The sequence below is a fragment of the Typha latifolia genome, chromosome 12, assembly GCF_019914945.1.
Source record: "Typha latifolia isolate L0001 chromosome 12, TyphaL0001v2, whole genome shotgun sequence".
NCBI lineage: Eukaryota > Viridiplantae > Streptophyta > Magnoliopsida > Poales > Typhaceae > Typha > Typha latifolia.
In genome coordinates, this window is record NC_133097.1 from 6090924 (window position 1) to 6108003 (window position 17080).

At 34.8% G+C, this 17080-nt stretch overlaps 3 protein-coding genes across 3 annotated transcripts; 2 read left to right on the top strand and 1 right to left on the bottom strand.

Moving 5' to 3' along the window:
* Positions 1-1493: 1493 nt before the first annotated feature.
* On the top strand, positions 1494-2734 carry LOC140799177 (F-box protein At2g26160-like). The gene has a single exon (XM_073153349.1). It carries the CDS (start codon positions 1586-1588, stop codon positions 2642-2644), a length of 1059 nt encoding a protein of 352 aa, XP_073009450.1. The 5' UTR covers positions 1494-1585; the 3' UTR covers positions 2645-2734.
* Positions 2735-7698: 4964 nt separating this feature from the next.
* Positions 7699-12174, top strand: LOC140799248 (small ribosomal subunit protein eS4-like). Its single transcript, XM_073153464.1, has 5 exons — positions 7699-7859; positions 10223-10300; positions 10401-10581; positions 11040-11137; positions 11554-12174. Exons 1-5 carry the CDS (start codon positions 7857-7859, stop codon positions 11986-11988), a joined length of 795 nt encoding a protein of 264 aa, XP_073009565.1. The 5' UTR covers positions 7699-7856; the 3' UTR covers positions 11989-12174.
* A 1214-nt stretch (positions 12175-13388) lies between these two features.
* On the bottom strand, positions 13389-17077 carry LOC140799122 (bifunctional protein FolD 2). The gene is made up of 5 exons (XM_073153273.1): positions 16875-17077; positions 16585-16768; positions 14396-14553; positions 14059-14271; positions 13389-13819 (listed from the first exon to the last, which is right to left on the bottom strand). Exons 1-5 carry the CDS (start codon positions 16965-16967, stop codon positions 13589-13591), a joined length of 879 nt encoding a protein of 292 aa, XP_073009374.1. The 5' UTR covers positions 16968-17077; the 3' UTR covers positions 13389-13588.
* Between the last annotated feature and the right edge of the window lie 3 nt (positions 17078-17080).

A 17080-nucleotide genomic window follows, 5' to 3' on the forward strand; every position in this document is an offset into this window, starting at 1 on the left:
ATGTCTACATGGGTATATATAGGTATGTAATACATCAGTGCTATAATGTATCTAATACTAATCGTTTATTGGGATTCTTAGGAGTAGTATAAATTTGAGATATCCATGCAATCTTGATTATAATCTTATCAAAGTACATAGAATAATCCAGATCTTATTCCTGACCCACCTTCAATTCTGCCATGCATAGCAAGAACCCTATTCTTCCAGAATTAATTTTGTACGTGGTTCATATCATACTACTTCGATGACAAGTTTAGGGATATCTATGTGTATATATATATTGGAAAGAAGTAGAAACTTAAATAATATTTCAAGTTAAATTCGAAAAGATTAGTAAAAAGCTTTGTGATCTTCAAGGCAATTGCCAATATTTTTATTCTCTAATTAATTTATTCAAACAAGTTTGTTAAGCTTGTGTTTAACAACTAATTGCAATACAAATCACCCTTACTTAATTGTGACAAATTCAATCTTATCAACTCTAATGACTTAATACCATCGTAAGATAAATGAAGAGAAACATAATTACTTACACGCAAGAAAAGAAATATATAAATCTATGTTCCCCTGTCAACTCTAGTGACATTAGACAGCCAAGAAGTAATCAAAGTCAAAGCTCAAAAGAGTTAGATAATTCTAAATCCAGTTGTTGTGCAATTAATAACTGGTTAATTATTCTTTTGACCATTGCAAACCATGAATATGAGGATATATATATATATATAATTATAATTATATTTTCACTATCTCAGTTAAGTTTTAACCAACAAAATGGTAATTTTGAAGAGCCAAATAATTTTTCAATTGTAATTACTATATTTAAGAAAAATATGGTGATAATTATGATATTTTCAAATAATTCATTTATTTGTAATTATGGTAATAGCACATTTAGAATGATAAAAATCTAACTCTATAATCACATTAATTAACATGGACTAACTATGTTTATCGGGCAATCCACATGTTTTATGAATAAAATTAACTGCATTTTAGGGATGAGATTATATGTTAACAAAACCGCGTGCGAGTTAATCTGAGCATGCATTGGAGTCTCGCAATCCTAATCACACCCATTTAGATTTCATAATTTTTTTATATTTTTTATTAGACATGATCGAAATAGTTAAATACAAGTTATTAGACACTAATGCATACCTATCTACAATCTATCTTTATTATAATGTTCTAATTAATACTCTGTCTTTGAAGATTTTGTAAGAAGACTTTTTTTTCTCAATAATTTTCATGCAACACTAAACCCAGATTTATAATCTGTATAACTCTACTAATTTAATAACTAAAATATTCTTAAAAAAATTTCTAATGCAAGCCCTTGAAAATGGTTAGAGTTACTTAAATCAAGATTTCATATTTTCTAATTTATATAGAAAAAAAACTAAGGGGTCTAGTTATAAGATCATCAAGAGGGGTTATTAATTAAAAATAATAAATAGAAATCTGGGGTTCTGATTTGAAACTTTCCCTTGAAAAAAAAAAAACCTTCAAAGCCAAACCCTAACCCTTCGCAAAGTATAAAAACCTCTCTCTCTCTCTCCCTCTCTCTCTCAATTGCAGGAGGATGGATTGGTCGGACCTTCCCCCGGAGCTGCTCACCCTCATCACCACCTTCTTCACGAAGAACTCCGACTACATCCGCTTCCGCGCCGTCTGCTCCCCGTGGCGCCGCGCCGCCCAGCGGCGGCCGCGCCCCGGCTTCCCTGCCCAGCTCCCCCTCCTCATCCTCGAGGCCGCGCGCGTCTTCGGCCCCGAAACAAACCGCCGCGTCGACAACATCCCCCTCCTCTGGGAGGCCATGGACAGCAACTGCCGCGCCTCCTCCCACGGCCTCCTCGCTCTCCACGACAAAGCCCGCCATCTCGTCGCCCTCTTCAACCCCGTCACTCGATCCAAGATCATGACCCTCCCATCCTTACCCCAAACCATCTCCAAAATCATCTCTTCCGCCCTTCCCACTCCGCAGCGCGGCCACCGCTTCTTCGTCGCCGCCGCCACGATCTCCGGGGCGATGCTCTTCTGGAGGCCTGGGTACCCGGGGTGGGTTCCCGTCCGTGAGACGGACGGTCAAATCTGCGACATTACTTATCACAAACAACAACTCTACGCGTTAAATACCTCTCCTCCACTGCTAATGGTTTGGGACCGGCCTACGAGTTATCCGACCGCAACGTTGACATTGAACGGCGGCGGTCCTCCTGATCAATCCTTCTCCACTAGTAGAGAATCCAAACGCTACTTGGTCGAGTCGGACGACGAGCTTCTGATAGTCAATAGGATCCTACTCCAGAACTACTATTATCCCAACGTACGGACCGAAGGTTTTGAAGTCTACAAGGTCGAGTGTCTCTTGGACGAAGAAGCGGCGGTGAGCAAGGTGGAGGGGTTGGAGGATCGAGCTCTGTTCGTGGGAGACGACAACTCCTACTCGGTCGACACAAAGGCTTCTTCCTGCGTAAACGTGAAGGCCAACTGCATCTACTTCGTTGACTTTTACGATAGTCAGCATGTCGTCAAGGTGTACCACTTGGCCGACAATCTTATCCGGCTCTTGGTTTCCTTCAACAAATTCAAGGGTGTAGAGAAAGCTTCGCAGAGTTGGTTTGCTCCTAGCTTGTGCTAGATCTATCTATCTATCTATCTATCTATCTATCTATTTATCTAACTTATGTTCTACTTGTTTCAATTCTTAGTACATATGCATGGTTTGTTTCGTTGACTCGTCCTACCCTTGCTTAATTTTACTATTTGTAAGAGTAACCTTTGTATATGTATACCCTCTAAAAAATATCTTATATATATATATATACCTTTCTAATAGTGATATTTATAGATATACCACAATAAATATGCGGTTTTTATATGTATATTTTTTTTAAATTATTATTATTATTATTATTATTTTTTGTATGAGTAACCTTTTGAGTTAATTATAGTTAAAATTTTAAAATAGTATCTCTTTTTTTCTAATTAATTTTCAATCATTTCTCTTAGTTTAAGATATTTTTATCTTTCTTCTATTATATTATGGGTTAATTATATTTAGACATCCTGAATTATCACATTCTTTTAACGTACATCTTCTGAATTTTTTTTTATGACACATAAATTTTTTAAATTATTGAAAATATTTCACCCCCTAATGTAGTAGATGGAAAAGCTAAAATTATCACTAAAAGTAACCATCGCTATTTTATATAATTCTATCTAATGTTTAAGAGGACATGGAATGATATTTCTTGATCTCTTTTGAGTATTCAATGTAAGATTAATGCAAATTAATTTTTTTTTTGAGAGCGAGAAGAAAGAAAATTTAATGATCAATGTCATTGAGATTCCAACATAAAACTACTCCTACAGCATGGGCATCTTTAACCAATTGAACACTTCCCATTAATAATGCAAGTCAACAATATTTATTTGGCAAAGAATTACATTGCTTAAGATCAAAGAAAATTCAAAGTAAACAATGCAATTTGATCAGAATCCTGGCATATTTTCTGAATTCTTTGATCCTAAGGTATGTTTGTCAAATCCACCTCTTAAGTCTTCATATCTATTAAAAAAGGATATCTTTCAAAATATTTTATGTTGTTGAGAAAAATTCTCTTTTGTGGTTTAAAGTGGACAGAGAACAAGAAGATGAAATGCATATAATATGCTGACAAAATTTCTTGTTTATGAAGGCTATTTTACTTAAAACTTAAATATATTGATAAGATGTCTTGTGGAAATATTTAGAGGTATTTTTTTTTTGCAGTAAAAATAGGGCTCGGTGATATAGAGAATGGCATGCGACCAGAATACTAACTTATGATATATGATTATATAATGTAAAAAATATATAGTTAGTTATGTACTCATTTGCAAGAAAAGAAATATATAAATTTATAACCATAAGAAATCAAGAAAGTCAAGAACTTGCAAATAGTTTGTTAGATATTTCCAAATCTACTTGTATTATAATATCTGATAACATTAGATATTTTATATAATGATAAAGTTACATTTCCTCTATGTCAATTAAAGTTTAATGTGGTTAGGTGTATTTAACCAACAAAATGGACTTTTTTTTTATAGAGCTTAATGGTTTCAACTATAACTCTTATATTTTTTAAGAAAAATACAGTGGCAATTACGGTGTTATTAAATTATTTTCAATTATATAAGTAGCGCATTTAGAAATTATAAAACTCTTAACTATTGCTTGTTTAATAGTACTTACTATCAGAATAATAAATATTGACCAAACTCATGTTACTTGCAAACCAACAATATTTTTTGTATTCTTATTGGGCCATTTACATGGTTTATGAATAGTGCACACATATATTTTATGAACAAAATAGATTACTTTTTAGGGATTGAGAATGCAGGTTGGTCTAACTCATAGGACATATTATTATAAGCATCTAATAATTTTGATCATATATTTTTTTAAATTATACAATTTTTTTTTTATATTCTTACATTCTCAATTTATCGTCAACCATATATATGATATCGATGTGTTAGTGCACCCTAACAAACTAGGGTCAACTTGCATCAAATTCTAGCTTATTTTCAGAAGTCACATTTATATGTTAACCATTTCAATTGAGAAAGTATTACCCACCAATAATCTATTTTTATATCAAACATGATTAGCATATGACATTTTATATTATGATAGTTTAATATAACATTTGATAAGTGCATAAAATTTAATACTCTGTTCATATTATTTCAATTTCCATTACATATTCAACAAAAGATTTTAAAATTACCCTTGAAATACTTGACATCCACAAGTTATATGATCTCATATGAAGAGTTTTTGGCTATTTTAAATATGCTTCTAATTTTTCTATATATCTAATTTAATTTAAAACTTAAATATGAGATTAAGTATGTTTGAAAACCACTTAACAAGTAAGTAAAGACTTTCAAATTTGTTAAGTTTTATGAAATTTTTTTTTATATAAATAGCTTTCTAATTTAGTAAATTTTAAATATAAGCTGTTGACCGAATCAACAACTTATATATATAATTTTTTTTCTAACACTAAGCAATTTTTTAGAGGATTTTAAATTTTCACATAAATTGTTGATCTAGCTAAGGACTTATATTTACAAGTTGTTAACTATGTTAATAATTTCTAAATATACTTAATCTCATATTTAAGTTTTGAAGTGTACGTAGATGCCAAATAAATATTTAAAAGAGCTAGTTTGGTTATAAAAAAAAACTATATGTGCATGTTATTTAATATGTGGTATGCGGTGTCTTTTATGTCATAATTTATTATGAACTTTTTTCCATTAAAAAATATCCCTTTATTCTATTTTTCACATTAAGTAAATTTTTAGTAAGATTATTATATACTTTTGTATAAAAGTCTATAGACTAATAATTTGTGAAGATTATATTATACACACAAAAAAGAGAGGTAGGATAATAGTCCTAAAGGTAAGACCATATTTGGCTGAAGATAGACAAAACAAAGTATCAAATGAAAACAAAGTTACAAATATTCAAGCAAATTAAAAAAAAGAATAGAGGAGATTGCACGATAGCCCTAAAAATGACTCTCATTTTGGTCATCAAAGGCATTACGATAGATGGACATAAAAAACATGAGGAAGAAAGTCTGTGTCTTATATTCTCTATTATACTCATAAGTGACCCAACACCACATCGTATAGCATTAAATATAAAAATAAGCAAGCAAACATCTTATAATATATATCTTTTATTTTGTATACATCTTGTCATATATTATTGTAATAATAATAATTCATTAGATAAAATTCTACTCTTATGAATTTGAAATATAGAAAATACAAATCAAACATGTTGAAGATTTGAGATATTTAATATCTGGGTGAGCATCAAACTAATATCAGTTAATAAAATAGCATGAGGCAATTTTTGTCAACAATATAGATAAAAATTCCTTTGATAATATTTAGATGATTTTTATATATCAAATCACTTTTTCTTTCTAATTTATAGAATCAAAATCTTTTGTCCCATATTAGAATCCAACACTCTTGTTAGATGCTGAAATATCTTTTGTGTCGTTAAATATTTAGAGCTTATTCGAAAGAATCTCTCTACAGAAGGGCACCAATCACTTTAACTTGTTTCTCTTGGACAAATAGTTGTTCAATCTCCATAAGGATACATCCATTAGTTCAATTACAATGTATTACTATATAAATAACATATTTCATACTTCAATTGGCTAGATAAACATTAACATAATTATAGTGAAGACGTAGGAGAGTGGATTGTAAAGTTTTATAAAATATCTCAAATACATAATTATAGTAGAGACATATTGAATAAAACATAAATCAATCATGCGTTAGGTTAAAAAACAATATATATTTTGTTTTTCCTAAGTTTGAATTCTTACCAAATATTGCTATGTGCAAATACGAAACTTATATACTGACTTTTGATTTCTACTTTTTACTTCTACTCGGAGCTAACACTAGTATATGTATATAAGAAAAAAAATATACACGAATTATTCCAAGTGAGTACATGAGAAATTTTTATAGAACTATTTCGGCTGAAAAAGAAAAAGAAATGAGGGATGAAAGAAGAATCATAAAAAGGTAATATTTTTTTATTTTTATAATGTTACATCACTATTTAATAAGGTACTTAAGAGGTAGAAGAGCAAAAAGCCTAACAACTAAAAGCAATATATATCTCACTTTAAAAGAAAGGGTATTTAACAAATTACACCTTACATTATACCTATTTTGTAATTTACATATTGTTTTTGACGATTTTGTAACTCGACCTTTCATTTTTCTCTATAATTTTTATTTAACACCATAACGTTATTTTGACTAATTGATATCGAGTAAATTACTAAACTACTCTCATCACTCTTTTTCTCCTCTCTGTCCCTCCTCTAAGGCATGAGTAATTTAAGTTTTATAAATTATTTTATATATTATAACACAATATTCTTTTGCTGGTACCATTTAAATTAATAAAGAGTGTTAAATAAGAATTATAAGAAAAAAAGTAGGGGTAGGTTATAAAATCCTCAAATATGCATGTGAATCATAAAATAGATAAAATGTAGAGTATGAACGTGTGATTTGTAATATTTCTTAAAAAAAAAACTAAAATGCAATGTAGGGGTAGACGTGATCAAACGACCCAGCCCGCCTATGCTCGACCCGGACCCAGCCGGACCCAGCCCGAGCTCGAACTACTCATGGGTGGCATGGACTGGCCTTTTGCCCGCCAGACCCGGCCCGAAAGCCCGCCCGTTTGGCTCGCAGCTAGGCCCGCCCGTTCTGCTACAATATTTACCGGTTATGCTACAGTAAAAATAAACTAAAATTTTGGTACCGTACCATTTTACATTTTTTTAAAGCACACATTTAAATTTTTTTAATTTATTATTATTATTTTTAAATAGAGGAACATAAATATTTTAAAAAAATAAGCTAATAGTAAAAAAAATCTAAAAATAGCTAAAATGTGGGTTGGGCCGAATGATTGGTGGGTCGGGCCGGCCCGGCCCGACTGGCTAGCCCGATCTCTCACGGGTCGACGGGCGGTAACGGGCTAGACTATTCTAGCCCAGTCTAAACCCGGCCCGGCCCGGCCTGGCCCGATGATCATGTCCGCTTAAGGGAAAAAGAAGTGCAATAGATCCCAAAGCTACGGGGCTAAAACGGTAAATGGCTACCTGAATAGCAAAAACCCTGACTCCATTCTTTATATTCAACTCGGAATCCTTACCCGCTCTTCTCCTCGGCGGCTCGAAGTGGAGAATTGAGCGGCGGCGGAGGAGGAGAGCCGAAGGCCGCGATCTGCAGCAATGGTACATTCGCAACTCCTTTCTCAATGATGATTTCGTAGCAACGTTTCCTATGATCCTTCTTCCTTCTCGGGTCGGAGCAGTTGCTCTTTAGCATGACACTCTTTTGTCCGAAGTTTGCATTCATGGATTTTCTCTAAAGATTTCGATCTCGTAGTTGTGGCCGATGCGTATGATTCATCTCTTTGTTGCATCTGCACAACTGGTTGCTTGTATGGAAAAAAAAAAGAGAGAAATAAAAGATCTTGAGAAGAAACATGGAAGATAGGTAGTAAAACGGGCTTTTTGGTGGTTGTTTATCAGTATATGTAGCTAAATAATACTAAGGCTCCGTTAAGTCGTATGCAGGTTCTATGTGGGTTAATCTTATGTAGGACGGCGTAGGGTATGCATATGCGCTCACATGGACGTGCTTATCAAACCAACCTTTCTGTTTTTGAATAGATTTGATGGTTATCAACCCAATTTGTTTTTTTTATATATGTTGCGACCTAATTTCATGTCAGTAGCTTTCTTTTAATTCTGCTAGCTATCGTGAGAACAAACTCCTTGTACCATTCATTTGCTTAAATATAGTGGAGATTACTACTAACAACGTTTTTTTTTGGTGCGGCTCTAATTATCACCCAAGCAATTTGGTGCCTTTTAGGTGTCTAGCACCGTGTGCAGACAATCCAACAACCTTGAGATTGAATTTCTGTTGTTTGGTGACATGTAATGTGAAAAAAAGGTTACATTCTTGCAGAAGTATGTTAATGTGCAGCCACTTGACTGTTTATCCTTTGGACAAAAATTAACAAATGTTGAAATATTTGGAGACAATATATTGGAACTACTGAATTGTTGTTTGGTTTGAAATGGTACTGGCTTTATTTAGAAAGCTCAGTATAAGCAGCTGGAGATTTTGTCAAGAAATATTCTCTTGCTTAGCATAAACCTCACTGGGACCGATAATTTTGTCTTGTATAGCAATATAATTCTTCACCATCTTCATGATGGTTCCAAGTTTCATTTAGTTCATTCATTGATGTTTTCTGATCAAGGTTTATTATTGTATGACATTTTGTGTATATTGCTGGCTTGTTTGCAAGATTGGGATCATATTCCAGTAATACAGCGGATTAAATTGGATTTCTTAGTTGATCTTATTATGGATCATGGGGTTATTCTTTGCAGCTTCTTTAGAAGATTAAAACGATCAATAATAAAATGCATTGGTCCTATAAGAAATAAGAATTGTTGGTTTTTGAACTTTCTTGATGCCTATTGGTAAGCACAAGGACATCATATCAATTCTCTTCACTGAAAAATAAAAAATCTTGCATCTTTTTCGATATCCAATTCTTTTGACACAACTTATTATATGGCCACTTAATTATGAAGTGATTGCAAAGCCGTGTGGAAATGAAACAAGTTTGCAAGTCCCTCTCCATTTCGATCTCGTCTACTAGATCTCAGATTCCTTCTTTAGTTAGACTTGACCCAATTCAACAACAACATTTTGTCTTTCCCAAGGAATCAGATATTAATTACTTATCTGTAGTTAATTTTGTTGAAAAATTTCTGAATGAAAGTCTTACACTTTATCAACATTTCTGCTTCATCAATTGCAAATTCAAAGGACTCCAAGGAAACCATTTATTAATCTAGATTTCTGTGAGGCTAATTCTATACCTCAAGTGACAGCCAGTACATTCTGTGAACTGTTATAGGTTTTAAAACTTGTGAAATAAAAAAACAAAATGTGATTTATCAACTCTGAAAATTTGTTGTCTTCTTGGAAGATTGATGTTTTGGTATGCTTCAGTAGTCCCTAGTGTGGACTTTGCCAACGGATGGAATTGATTGTCATTTCTCAGCACATTGACTAGATGCACGTGGAGAAGCACATTTTTTTTTTCTTTGTAACTAACATAATATCGGTGAAAAGTATAATATTATGCATGGCTGGAAACTAATTCTGGGTAAATAGAATAGAGGAATAAGCCTTCTTGTTTATCGTGCGTATGTGTGCATTTTTCACCTCCAGTCAACTCTCAAGGAGCTAATTTTGCAATTCAAGTACTACTTTTTCTTTGCTGTTTACTATTTTCTTTTTTCTTGAAATGTTCTTTTAGGTATTATTTATGTACTTAAGGGCACAAATGCATCAGTGTCCTTCCTGTGCGTTTTGTATATTGATGGATTGGTCCATAACTTTGCCTAACTTTAGCTATCTACAAGATCTTCATGCATGCAATTTCTTTGTGACTTTGGCAGTCCAACCTTATTGTTAGTTCTTCTTGTAGAATGTTCTCTATATTTGATTCCATATGGGGAAGAAATAAATATCATATAGTTTGATATCTTTTGATCCTTTAACTTAGGCAAGGGGATTGAAGAAGCATCTGAAGAGGCTCAATGCTCCAAAGCATTGGATGTTAGACAAACTTGGTGGCGCCTTTGTGAGTTCAAACATCTACTGTAGTGGCTATAATTTCTTTTTTTACCTCAGTTCTTTTTCTCGTTCTATCATCTAAATCTGTGAAACTTGCTATCTCATAGGCTCCCAAGCCATCTTCTGGTCCCCATAAAGCCAGAGAATGCTTGCCTTTGATTCTTATATTGAGGAATAAATTGAAGTATGCTCTTACATACCGTGAGGTCATTGCAATTTTGATGCAACGCCATGTAATGGTTGATGGCAAAGTCAGAACTGATAAGACCTATCCAGCTGGCTTTATGGGTATGTTTTTCATGCTTGTATGTACGCTTACTTATTCTTGGTCCAAAAGTTGGTATAAACATCTGAAGGTACACGTGCTTTTCTTGGGCTTTTTCATTTTGCACCTTGCTATCTGTGCTTATTGCAGTTTACACTGCCTTTTCATCATCCTTAATTCGACCCTTGTGTTTTTCAGCAAATAACAGAAAATGCTCTAAGTTTGTGCCTGCATTTTTGTATTAATGTCAAAGAACACCCTATAATGGTTTTCTTTGGAGATATAATAAGAAATTACAGTTGTCAAATTAAAAATAGTGAAGAGGCATGGTGTAACAATGAATACATGAAGTTGTGTAACAATGAATACACAAAGTTCATTGTGAAATGGGAAATCCTTTCTTTCACTATGCCTTAAATGGTATTTTTAACTCACAAACTTTCTTAACCTTGTTTTTAATCTTTTATATTCTATTATGCAGATGTTGTTTCAATACCCAAAACAAATGAGAACTTCCGACTCCTCTATGACACTAAGGGTCGCTTCCGACTGCATTCTGTAAGGGATGAAGAAGCGAAGGTATAATATAACTTTCTGTTGAACATTGTAAAGACTTCTGCTTGTTAGGTTTATCATGTTCCCTTGTTGATCTCCATCAGAATATACTTCCAATTGTCATAATTGAGTTCAGATAAATTCCCCTATTTTTAATGAAAGAATATTAGCTGATCCCAAGAGCCTTAGTTTTCATTGTTCTTCAATTTTCTTTCTAACTTTATTTCTTAGAAGTGAAATAGACCAGAAGGAAGGAATGGTGTGTTTGGTCTGTATGAATACCAGTGTTTGCAAACATATATCATCTTCTTTTTTCCATTATGTACAATTGCAGCAAATGGGGCATGTTTGTATAGAAAGGCATCATCTCATGACAGTTAATCCTTCTGAAGCTGGGTTTGCATTTTTTTTTTTTTGAATTCTGTTATGCTTTTCTGCAGTTTAAGCTCTGCAAGGTCCGGTCTGTCCAGTTTGGTCAGAAGGGCATTCCTTACCTAAATACCTATGACGGTCGTACAATTCGCTACCCGGACCCTCTTATCAAAGCAAATGATACCATCAAGATTGATTTAGAGACCAACAAGATTGTGGACTTCATCAAGTTTGATGTTGGTAATGTTGTCATGGTAACTGGTGGAAGGAACACTGGCCGTGTAGGTATAATCAAGAACAGAGAAAAGCATAAGGGAAGTTTTGAGACCATTCACGTTCAGGATTCTACTGGTCATGAGTTTGCAACCCGACTTGGCAATGTCTTCACCATTGGCAAGGGGACGAAACCTTGGGTATCTCTTCCAAAAGGCAAGGGTATCAAGCTTAGCATCATCGAGGAGGCCAGGAAGCGCTTGGCTGCTGCTACAGCCTCGGCTTCATGATGTATCCTTCTGCTCTTTGAAATTTGTTATAGCAATCTTTGTTTTAAGAGAAACCGATACCTGCCAGGAATTTGGGCCTAGCTTTTTATTTGCTATTGTCTACGGAATGATTTCACATTATTGAGTCTCATTTGCGAGATGGCTCAGTTGCTTTATATAGAAGCAGTAAAATGCTCATCTTTCATACGGTTGCGCAGCAAAAGGACTTCAACATTATTATTTTTTTCTTCTCTAAGATGCATCTTTTAAAACTTTATAACATGTTATGAGGAGAAACGGTACAGGATTAATCCCGATAGAAGCTGCCGTAGGAATTTGCAAGTACGGGCAACTGTTGTGGCTTCTCTTCTTCCCTACTCTTTTCCAGTGTGCTCACGTTTTATCTTTCTTGAAATCAATTTGATAGAGGCCTTCTTTGGACTCTCTTTATGATGAAAATGAGACATTCTTGTAAATTTGAGAGAAACAGAAGTTTTTGATGTGCTATCAAAAATCTGGAACAAGCCTGAGTCTTATCCAAACTTCATTTCAGGTTGTTGAAACACAGATTTGCCTTGGGAGTAGCAGTACCAACCTCTTCATCTATCTGTTCCTTTTGTGGTATAATACATACCATATTTTTAGATCACCAGTTTAACGCGAGAGTAATCCTCCCTACTTCAGTAGTAGGATTGGAATGATGAATTGAAAAGCACAGGCAATCAAGACAAGTGCTTGGTTAAGAATAAATTATGTGATGAATTCTGACTTAAGCAAAAGGTAGATTATAACAGAAACTCAGAGGAGCAAAAGAATGGTACATAATTGAAGGACTTGCTACGTCTGTTATAAAATCCATAATGCTTCAAAGTAATAGTGTAAAAAGCCTCGGATGTGTTGGTGATAAGAATAACCAGAAATGGGCCTTTTTTGGATTGATGTATTTCAAGATGTTATATTTGTAGAAGCAACAGATAATATGAAATCAACAGCAGCAGGAAAATATTCATCAATATTTTCTCCAAACTATAGTAACAAAAACATAAACACTCTTCCCTTATAGAAGGTTTTAAAACTGTGTTTTGACATCCACTCAATGTAACTGGATGTTAAAATACAGCATATGGCTCTTAATTGACACTTTGAGACACAATTTATTGGACCTGTAAACCAAATAGTTATTCTACAATGCATGTGAACGTAGTATTATCAAAGACACAAAAACTGAAGACAAATTTGCTTCTTTGCTCTGAAACTTCTCATTCAGGAGAAAGAAAATTTCACTCTCTCAACATCACCATGTGGCATGCCATTTTGACGGTAACTTCTGCCTCCAGGTAGGAAATATTAAAAGGTTGTCCTTGTACACACAACTTCTGCGCCTGTGTCCGAAAGTAAGTTTGCGCTGAGAACTATGAAAATGTTAAAACAGCCTTTTATTGGACAAAACAATGCAATAACCTTTTATTGTTCAGATCTAAAACGGTGTACATCTCAAGTAAAACATAAATTGATGGTAGAGAGATAAGAGTTTCAGAAGCCACTCTCTGAGTAAATAAGACTTTTTATTCCCTACCAAAATACAACAACAGTGCAGCTTGATGGAAGCAGAACATGTCTTTCACTGTGGTATTTTTCGTTTAGCAGCATCCAGGGTGTTTTTGAGTAGCATTGCAACAGTCATTGGACCGACACCTCCAGGAACTGGGGTCAGCCATCCAGCCACCTTGCTTGCTTCTTGAAAATCCACATCCCCAACAAGTCTATAACCTACTTTCTTACTTGGATCATCAACAGAATTTGTCCCCACATCAATAACTGCTGCACCTGGTTTAATCCAGTCTCCCTTGATCTGAAAAGGACATGAGGATCATATTAATATTAACACCAAAAGAGAATCACCCACCTGGGTTTCAGAAAAAAGAATTTTGGCAAACTTCTAAAGCTGACTTGGCTTCAGAAATAGAAACTGCCAAAGAAAACCATCATCAATGCACTTAAAATATACAAAATGTACCCAGTACGTAACCCGATATCAAGATCATAATAAAATTACTGCCCGCATAAGTATAAATTAACAAAATTACATACCATCATGGCTTGTCCAGCTGCAGCAATGACTATGTCAGCTTCCCTAATAATGCTTTCAGAGTCTTGAGTATGGGAATGAACAATTGTTACAGTTGCATCTGCTTTCAGAAGAAGCAAGGCCACAGGTAACCCAACGATATTGCTGCGGCCAACTACAACTGCCCTCTTTCCTTTTACACTTATTCCGCTTCGTGAAAGAAGTTCAAGACATCCCTGTAAGGATACACTCATATTAAATCCAAATATGGGTTGAAAGCATCAAGTCCAAGCTCTATATTCAGTTAGATTTGAAAAGCTTTATAAATGGAAAGAAAGGTTTCTCCTTTAAACAGTATACCTTTGGTGTGCAGGGCAGGAAGAGAGGTTCTCTGCCTTTCATTGCAAGCTTGCCTATATTCAGTGGATGAAATCCGTCGACATCTTTATCAATGCTGATCTCACTTAAGACTTTCTCTTCATTTATATGTTTTGGTAAGGGAAGTTGAACCAGTATACCTGATATTGAAGCACATTATTCTTTTGAGTCAACAACATTTTATCCAACAGTACAAATGAGGAAATCTTTTAGGTTATATAATCTTCACTGCAGATTGGATTAGCTAAGGAAAATTAGACAATAGTAACCAGAGAGAAAAACAAGGAAGAGAAAGTATTAGATAATTAGATCTATGATATACAAAAATGTTACAAGAACCAGCATTGGCTCTGGCAATCTATGGATGTCCAAGTAGTGGTTACAATTAGCTTTTATTAAAGGGAGGATTGTATTAACCTACATTACGGCAATATTTGGTTCTTTTTTTTTTTCTATTTGCAAATCGATCCATCATATTTGCAGCTAGAGGTAGCACTGGAATCTTTACTTTAGCCTGAATCTCAGTGAGATGAAGCATAAACCTCTCGTTCGTAAAGAAAGCTGGTTTTGGCTCCTTGATAATTTTCTTACGATATAGAAATCTAGCATTACTTTCTTTTCTTCACAAAATGAGCTTAATCTAAGAGGAAAAGAACTCTCGTAAAGAAAACACCCTAAAAGGCAACTTGAGAAAACAATAGAAATGAAAAAGAGGATATTGCCTAGAACAATTATGATCATATGGTTTGCCATCAGGGTCTGAAAATCCAAGTTTCCTGATTTCATACACTCCAAGAGAACAAGAAAGAAAGCTCCATGCTTTTAATACAATAACGGAACTGGTTAATAAGAAAGAACAAATTTATTAAGATTTCAATCTTGAGCGAGCTAGGAAGTAGGACCTTTTGATGAATAAAGTTTTCCTATAAATCTCGGAACCTACAACTGTAGAACCTACAGAAATGAAGCTACCCATCGTTGGACTCAAACTTACAAAATGAAGAACTGCAAATTAAAACAAATTTAAATAATGAAGTTGGAATAGCTCCTGGAATTCCTTGCTATAGCATGCTATTTTGCCAACAATGAGCAGGTATACAGCGTGCCATGGCACATGGCGTATATTATATTGATTCTCCAAACAAGTCCATGTACTGTATATCAAGTCTGCCAATGTTGACGAGTTTCAATCCCTTGAAGGAGCCAATTCGAAGTAATTATCGAAAACAGAGGGCGGCCTCATGCTCATAAGCAATTCACAGATGACATGGAGTCATTTAACTCAGAGCAATATTTTCTGAAAGAAGCACTAGCATAACACCCAAAAATATGAATACATTTGGTTCAGACCCTGCTGACCAAATCTGTCCACTTAGAACCAAAAGAAACCACTTATTAATGTGGAACATCACAAAATCTGGATTAAAAAAACCAGAGATATGAACAAAAACATGTGTAACATCTTGCCAAATCAACTATCTAATTTACAGAAACAACAAACATAGAGGAAGTGAAGATTGATTAATACCAATGAAGTATTTCATCATAAATTGACTCATCAGACAAGTGCCTAACCCCAGAAGAAACAAGTACATGCCAAATAAACTGCAGACTTCGATTGATCACAGGAACCCTAAGATGGTATATCCATTAGGTCTCATTTCAAAATCTTCTTGTTACTGTCCTTAATCATCATTGACTTCACAGGTGTATATATAAGCACTGTCTCTCACTTAATGCCTGGAAACTGAAGAAACTAAGATGTAAACTACCAGAGCTCCCAAAGAAAGTACCCTCTTCATATGGTATACTTCACACGTGCCTGGAGACTAAGAAATGAAAAGGAATCTAGATCAGCAGCAAATTAGCATTTCACATCTTAATGGATTCCCATAATGAACACAAAAATGGAAGCTTAGTATTACCAACTGTAAATCAACTTCTTTTCCAAATGCCTCTCGACAATTAAAACTGCTATCTTCCGCAACCAAATTTAAACCAACAGGAGTAAACAAGCAAGAAGGCACATAAAGATCTAGCAAGATGCCAACTTTCATCTCATCTAAACTTCTCTGACAACAAAAAAGATCGCAATTCATCTTTTCCAACATCATAAGCTAACTAACAACATCCAAACAAACGAAATCACAGGGAAGGGCGTAAGTACAAACCATGGACATCAAGATCCGCATTCAATTTATGAACTTGGTCGATGAGCTCGTTCTCCGAGATGTCCTCAGGGAGATCCACATCGAACGACCGGATACCCACCTCAGCGCAGGCCTTGCGCTTCATCCTCACGTAGCTCTGGGAGTCCTTCCGCGTCCCCACGATCACCACCGCGAGACCTGGGACCTGGATTAACCAAATACTCATTAGAGAAACCGACCATAATCACATGGAAGAATCGATCAGCTGAAGGAATTGGGAAGGGATGGGAGGTGGGTCCTCGGCGCCGAACCTTGTTGTAGCTGTCGGAGAGGGAGCGGACCTCATCGGCGATCTCGTTCCTTATGGTTTGGGCGATGGCTTTCCCGTCGATGATCTTAGCCATGGATATGGATTTCGGGCGGCTTCGTGGTTTCGGCTCCACTGCTCAAGTGCGTATGTACTCCTTGCTTGATTTTTTCTTTCACTAAACTATCCCTCTCCTAAATATTATTTACT

Bases quoted from the DNA above. Each gene is read 5' to 3' on its own strand.
- LOC140799177 (XM_073153349.1), top strand. From the start codon at position 1,586: ATGGATTGGTCGGACCTTCCCCCGGAGCTGCTCACCCTCATCACCACC.
- LOC140799248 (XM_073153464.1), top strand. The intron at 10,301-10,400 runs GTGAGTTCAAAC...GCTATCTCATAG, and splicing joins ACAAACTTGGTGGCGCCTTT to GCTCCCAAGCCATCTTCTGG. The intron at 10,582-11,039 runs GTATGTTTTTCA...TCTATTATGCAG, and splicing joins CTATCCAGCTGGCTTTATGG to ATGTTGTTTCAATACCCAAA.
- LOC140799122 (XM_073153273.1), bottom strand. From the start codon at position 16,967: ATGGCTAAGATCATCGACGGGAAAGCCATCGCCCAAACCATAAGGAAC. The intron at 16,769-16,874 runs GTTCGGCGCCGA...TGGTTAATCCAG, and splicing joins TCTCCGACAGCTACAACAAG to GTCCCAGGTCTCGCGGTGGT. The intron at 14,272-14,395 runs GTATACTGTTTA...GTATCCTTACAG, and splicing joins TCCTGCCCTGCACACCAAAG to GGATGTCTTGAACTTCTTTC.